The sequence below is a fragment of the Arachis stenosperma genome, chromosome 1 (genome assembly GCF_014773155.1).
Source record: "Arachis stenosperma cultivar V10309 chromosome 1, arast.V10309.gnm1.PFL2, whole genome shotgun sequence".
In the NCBI taxonomy this organism is placed as follows: domain Eukaryota; kingdom Viridiplantae; phylum Streptophyta; class Magnoliopsida; order Fabales; family Fabaceae; genus Arachis; species Arachis stenosperma.
The window spans coordinates 25,767,498-25,774,653 of NC_080377.1; the positions used below are offsets into that span (position 1 = coordinate 25,767,498).

General features: G+C 35.5%; 1 protein-coding gene across 1 annotated transcript; it reads right to left on the reverse strand.

The window, feature by feature from the left end:
* Nucleotides 1-330: 330 nt before the first annotated feature.
* LOC130945985 (uncharacterized) lies at nucleotides 331-6,419 on the reverse strand. The gene is made up of 10 exons (XM_057874671.1): nucleotides 5,896-6,419; nucleotides 5,629-5,815; nucleotides 3,925-4,058; nucleotides 3,708-3,820; nucleotides 3,415-3,538; nucleotides 1,772-1,921; nucleotides 1,447-1,602; nucleotides 896-975; nucleotides 761-810; nucleotides 331-671 (listed from the first exon to the last, which is right to left on the reverse strand). The coding sequence occupies exons 1-10, from the start codon at nucleotides 6,304-6,306 to the stop codon at nucleotides 529-531; spliced, it is 1,548 nt and encodes a 515-aa protein (XP_057730654.1). The 5' UTR covers nucleotides 6,307-6,419; the 3' UTR covers nucleotides 331-528.
* Nucleotides 6,420-7,156: the final 737 nt, after the last annotated feature.

Here is a 7,156-nt window from a genome sequence, read left to right on the forward strand (position 1 = left end):
AATAACAGTCTGAAAACTATAAAAACTTGATCCACAATAAATTAATTTAATAATTTTTTATCTATCAGATTAAATTAATTTTTGATCTGTTAAATTAAAAGATGCCGTAAAAACAAAAAACAAAAAACAAAGATCTGAAACAAGCTATGGACAAAAATAAAACAGACATCTTTTTCTAATCAATTCAGGTCTATTGTAACTTCTGACTTTTTCTTTTCTTATATTAAAAAAATAAAAAAACAGTAATTTGTAACTATTTATTAGCGAGCATTTTAAGTTTTAGGCATTTGTAAAATTATTTACAATCACTCTAACTTGATCAGACTTGTGACTTGTAAGTTGTAACTATTTTTTGGTGACTGTAAGTTGTAACTATTTGTTCTCCATTCTGAATTACATGCATTTGTTTTTAATATTAATACAAAAAATCGCATGCTTTTGATACATAGAAGTTTCTTTTAGCCGCATGCTTTTTTCGTTCAGCTATATAGAACAGTGATAATGCAATTCAACATTTACAGTTTTACACTAAAACATATCGAACATGACCTTATTTTTCTGATGGTACTCAGTGATCCAACCTTTGATTAGCTTGATCTCAGTAGCCCTCTGCTCCACAAGCCAATCAGGATCATTCTGTGTCGAAGCACGCAAATCTAGGTGGTGTGCACCTGAGGATTTTATGAAAAAGTTTCAGGGAGTTATTATACATTAAACCAACAGCAGATATAGCTTATAGAATAATCAAATTACTTCTTACCTTCTTCAGTGACAAGGGCAACAACACTTTCAGATATATTCTGCAAAACACTGCAACAACAACAATTTGCATGTCAAATTTTGCTATCATCAGTCAAAGATTAATGACTTATTGTGAATTAAACAAGATTATCACCTGCCACCACTCCATGGATCCAATAGGCCATTTGAGAAAATCAAATTGCTTCCGAATTTCTTCAAGGTGGCATCAATTTTCTGCAACACATTATAGCAAGAAAGGAGTAAACAATAGCCAAAACAGCATAGAAGCAAAACATAAGTTTTTAAGGAGCTGAGCATGCTTCATACAATGTATCCAAATGCAATCAACAAAAGAAAGGATAGTTCAAAGCATAATACATTTATTTCATATTTCATTTGCTGGAATAGATTATACAATTTCCCCCCTTTCACAATCCTCCACGTCTTACGGATTATCCACTACACCCTCCGACAACTATCTACATTTTGTTGCTACCGCCTACAATAGTTTTATTTACATTAATAAATACTAGAAGAATATACTGATTTAATTTATCATGAAAATTAATCAAAATAAACATGTTCAAGGAGTGATAGAGTGCACATTATGCTGCAAAGAAAAGATCAAATGAAGGTATAAAAGTCTGTATGAATATACAAAATAATGGAAATGCGTGTCAGATTTAACTATAGCTGTTCCCTTACATGTCCACCAAACTCCGTAGTAATCCATTTCAGCCTTGGCTTCACTCCGTAATTTCTGATGCATCCCTCTTCGTAATCAGAGTAATTAAACTTATACGGGGGAAACATGCTGGACTCTGGGTCACAAGACATTGGCATAACCATTTCAGTGCAAGCCTACAACATGAATGGGAAAAGATGGAAGTAACCAATATCATTTGTTGAGGCATTTCATAAGCTGTTACGACATTCTACATGCTACGACAGAGAAGGAAATTTGAAAAATAAATAAATCAATAAATCAATAAAGAAAGAAAGAAACGCATCCCTTAAAACTCTACTAAACCTGCCAGTTCCAACCACTCAGGCCATGAGGATCTTCATCCAACTCAAAACACTTAGTTTCTCCAGTATAATTGTAGTAGACATTCACTCCTTCATAGATGCGCTCCAGAAGACTAGTCCCAGCAGGTTGGCCATCAATCCGTTTGCAAACCTATGAAAAAAAGTATATATAATCTTGGTGATATATAAGGACAATCAGTAGCTTTCCTGGTTAGAATGGAATGGAAATTAGAAAAAGAATTGGTTAGTTCCTGGCTTAGAGTACCATTAGTCTCCCGCACCCCCTACTCTCACCACTCCAACCAGTAAAATTATGAAAATTCGGTAGTAAAATTATGAAAGCAGCCTTTTAACAGTAAGAATGTAAGATTGGCTAGTATATAATACAAGAGGGGAAGGGGGCAGAATAGGACAGTCTCGGCGAAGAGAACAGAAGCAGAGTTAGTTAGCGCTGCTGGTGTGCTGAGGTCTGAAGAAACAGTTAGTGAGAAGTTGGAGGGAAATGATGTAAGTAGGATGAGAAGAATTTTACTATTGTTGCTGTCATTTTCTGTAACAGAACCTGAGAGTTTTTAGGATATAACATACGTCAGAGGAGAGTAGAAAAATCCCTTTGCATATCCAGGATTCTTGACATATTCCCAGGGATTCCCCACTTAATACACACACTTTTCTGCATTTCTTGTTGTTTCTAACAAATTTGAAGATGAATTCCTATACTTTATTTGTTGTATGGTACCTTTGCTACCAGTGGTTGGTGACATGTTTGGAGAGCAAGGAAAACTGATCAGAGGTGGTGTTTGGACAATGCAGAAAAACCAGTGCATGAAGGTTTGGAAAAGGGACTGAGAGAGAAGAAAGCCACATATTGGAGAAGTGGAACTGGACGAAAAGCCTCTTCGGATGTGCAGATGGAAACAATAGGACTCAACTATTCAACATATAAGTTTTTTTTTTTCCAAAATGAATTGCTCCTATCACAGTGATAAGAAGTGATCAAAGTAGGTTGCAATGCTTATCTGTTAAAGACGTTTAACATAACCATGTATTCATGTGCATAGTCATTTAAAATCATTAATGCAGCAAAAAATAATAATTCAGGGCATCAAATATTGATGAAATAAATGATGCCGATTGATGAGGCTGATGCTGCCAAGTACCCACCGGAGCAGCATTGAACAAAACTCAAGAAATGGGTTTGCACTCACTGATTCCATGTCTCAGCACTATCACTATTTAGGTCTCTACACACAAAACCTGCAGCTCCTATTTGAATTCTCAAGGAAAAATGTGACTGTTCCAGAGGATATGGGAGAATGGAATAAAAGACTATTTGCAATTAAAAAACTCAAGCCCTCTTTAGAAAACAGGCTCATGGACTGTTTCAAATTTTAGTAGGGGACTAATATTACTCCAAATTAGGAGTGGTCTCTGCCTATAAACTAACTCCTTAATCCTGTCTGCAATACCATTCCTTATGCAACCATTAGTTAAATCAATTTCCCAGTTGCATCACAAACTAGCAAGGGGATTTCTGTAAACAAGATAGGTAGTATAAAGAAGGAACTTGGAAAACAAAACAATGTTTATAAAGTTAGTAGGAATAATAAGATCTCTCTTCTTATTTTACGAAATCAACCTAACCTCCTTGATGGGGTGTCCAGGCAAAGGCATCATAAAGTTAGCAGAATATGGGTAGTCCACCATTGCCAAATAACTATATGCAGACTCCAACCAGTTCCATAGATCATCAGTCTTATTCAATGGCCTGGAAATTGCCTTTAATTAGTTAAGGAAAATCAAACAAAAGAAATAATGCAATATCAATATCATCATTCACCACAATCATATATTGGAAATAGGGACACATCTCTTCTTTTCTTTTCCGAGAAAAAAAAGAAGAAAAGAAAAGAAAAAAGAAAGAAGGAAATCCTTACTGACAGAAGTGGAAAGTGTTGGACAGTTGCACAAGGCCATTACGCGTCTGACCTATTGATGTTACCTCATTCCATGAGTGTTTTATGTAGTTAAAGCAAGTAGAACTCTCACGCTATTGATAAAAACAAGAAAGCAAAAATGTTAGTCGTACACAAATTCATAAAATGGACAAAATAAGATAGTAATAACCACAAGACTACTGATTCACTAACCTACCTTAAAATCACTGGAAACAATGTCATAGAACGTTTCAAGTGGCACAATGTCTTCAAATTGGAGAATTGGAGCTGAAGCAGCAAGTGCCCCAATAGCAATATGAGGGTACTTGAGTCTCATCCATGCTGCTAACACTGTTTTAGATGATGTTTGAGATAAAACAACAAAAAATTGTCATTTTATCCATGAAAAAACTAAAAGATAAGAAATATAACCAACAATCAAATAAAAACTACAACCAATGCTTATAAAAATCCAAAATTTCCACTCGGCAATACTATTAAGTTTTTTTGCTATTTTCCCCAATCCTTGGTACCTATAACTCATTAGAACACTAACATCATTTGATCCATATATCTATTTATCTAAACATACGTAATGGAACAATGCTTTGGTTTTGTACTAATAACTTATTAGTTGTCAACCAGTTTTTGTTTCCATAGTTAAGATTTGGAAGTCCACCAACTATAACTAACAACCTGTAAAAGACACATTATTCATCAAAGCAGAATATTGAAAACCCTCCTTTTACAATATAACTAGGTTCCCTTTGTGTAATAATACTTTCAAGTATCAGTTGGGTCAGATATCAAGGAAAATGTTCCTTCTGTGGAGTGCCTTGGCCATTGGATTTCTATATTTTGTATTTATACGTGGATTCCAAATAATTATCCAAGGGTGATAATGCTTTGTTGGGCAAGAAAAACTCTTCATCCACTAATATAGGGGAATTATTCCTATAGAAATTCTTATGTAGCAGCTTCCTACCTTAGGCATTCAGATGCAAATCAATGTTTAAGATGTGCACTTATGCTAAAAATCCTAAAAGTTTATATAGTTAATTTACAATAAAAGATACAAACAAACTCCATACCATCAAAGATTAGATTAGTTCAACAAAAACTCTCAATCTTTGCTAGATATCTAGTTGATTAACATATTTTATGGTTAGAATTGTCAAAGCTTTCATGGTTAGAAATGATCATTTATTCTGTTAAAATATTGTATTTCTTTACTAGCAGAAATAGGCACCTATCAAACATTGATTTACATATATAAAACATGAAATTGCTATTGGCTCATCTCCCAAATTGGGCCTAAGGTGATGGCTACCCCAAAAACCTTCTTCTTCTAGGGGCACACCACCTATAAACGGCATAATCTGGATCATATACACATGAGATCCAGCATGGATCTACTACTCGCATTTTCATTTAAACACCATAAATAAAGGATATAATGTCTAGCTAAGGTATGCTATCTAGCCATAACTCTTATATCTCTTAGACTTAGACTAACAGTGACTTAAGCATCACGTCCCCAACCCCGGTTCGTTGGACGAATGCCCACTGAAAGTGTGCTGTTGGACTGCACTCAGCACCTCCTTAACACTTCCTGAAGAATATTTCGTTCTTTTTTCATGATATATGCACCTCCACAGGATCCAGTTAAAAATTTATTTCACAGTTGATACAAGAGGATCAAGTTAATTTTATTCTTTATAAATTAAAAAGAAAAAAAAGAAGTGATAGACATGCACCTAATCAGGAGCCATAATAAGGACCTCTCTTGTATGAAATGTCAAAAAATAAATGATAGGATGAGGATATGTCTCCCACCAATTCCACATAATTTTCACTTAAAAATTATCTTGAAAATCATTTAATAATCATCAAACTCTCACAAAAGGAAGGAGTATCTTACTTCCACCATAAGATCCACCAAACAAGACAACAGGACAATCCGTGGCCGAAAGGTTCTGCTTCAGATCAGTGATCAGAACAGCAAAGTCAGCGAGCGCCTGCTCAGCCGTTAGATACGACAGCGTCGTCGCATTCTTATACGCCTCTTCTCTGCCCCCATAAGGCACTGACTCACCATAATAACGATGCTGCCAATGCCACCAATAAAATAAAACTTAATCTCCCAATGATAACGGTTACAGAGTTAACAGAAAGAAGGAAAAATTACTTCGGGAAAAACCACCATGGCGCCGAACTGTGGCGCGATTTCCCATAGGAATCCGGTGTTTTCGGCGAACCATACTATGTCTCCTTCGTTGCCGCAGTAGAAGAAGATGGGGCCCAGTCGCTGTGGGCCCACCCAGTGCTCGGTGTTGATGAGGTACCGCTGCTGGAAAGTGGGGAGCTCCAAGAAGCTGAAGTGGTCAAGTTGCTGCGTGAAGTATCGGGTTTCGTAGCGGTAGTCTGGTGCCTGGGCCTCATTGGGCCGGGCTTGGGACCGTGGGTGATTTGTTGTGGTTGGGAACCGCGGGGGATGGTTGAATGGCGACGATGATAATGCTAGAGGTTGGAAAGAGGAAGAAAGGGAGGCGATGAAAAGAGAGAAGAAGAGTGTGGTGAAAAAATGTTGTACTGCCATTGCTGAGAAGCTAAGGCAGAGTGAATTGTGAGCGACGACGAGGCGTGGTTGACTGGTTGCCTGTGGTTATGGGGTACCGAAACACGCTGTTTTAGTATTTTTGCTTTGTTGGTGAACATCCAAAATCAACGCTCTCTAATATTCTTTTACTCGTTCCAGTGATTTCAGGAGGGAAAAATTAGGGGCCGTTGGGATTGGCCATTTTTATTTTCGTTTTTAATGAAAATGAAAATAAGATTTAAAAAAATATGTTTATTTAAATATTTTAATATTATTTTTAATAAAAATATTTTTGTTTTTAATTTTTTCGGTTAAAAATAATAAAAAATTTTCAATCTAAAACACACTGTGATTTACTGCGAGTTCTTTCCTTCACTTATCAATAAAAAACATAAAATGAGTTCTTCCAATCTTTATTCTACTCTCTTCTATTGATTTTTTTGGTGATCTTTTTAACTCCGATAGCTTTTTTCCATTTTCTTCTCAGTAAAAAACATAAAATGAGTCCTGATATATTTTTTTTCCAACTCCTTCTTCCTACTCGTTGAAGACCACTTCACTGCTCTTTCTTCCTTGTCGAAGACCACTCCACCTCCTTTCACTCTTATCCTGATATTTTTTTTAACAGCTCCTTCTTCCTGTTTGTTGAAAACCACTCCACCCATTTGAATCTCTTTTTTATTTTTTTTTAAATTTCAAACTCTTTCTTCTCTACCTTTCTATCTTCGATGTCTTTCAAATTTTTTTTTTTAAATTTGTGTGGAAGTATATTTTTTAATTGAATTCCGCTAGAGACTAACTAAAAGTATAACCAATTAAAAACTAGATGAAAAATAAGTCTATTACTAAA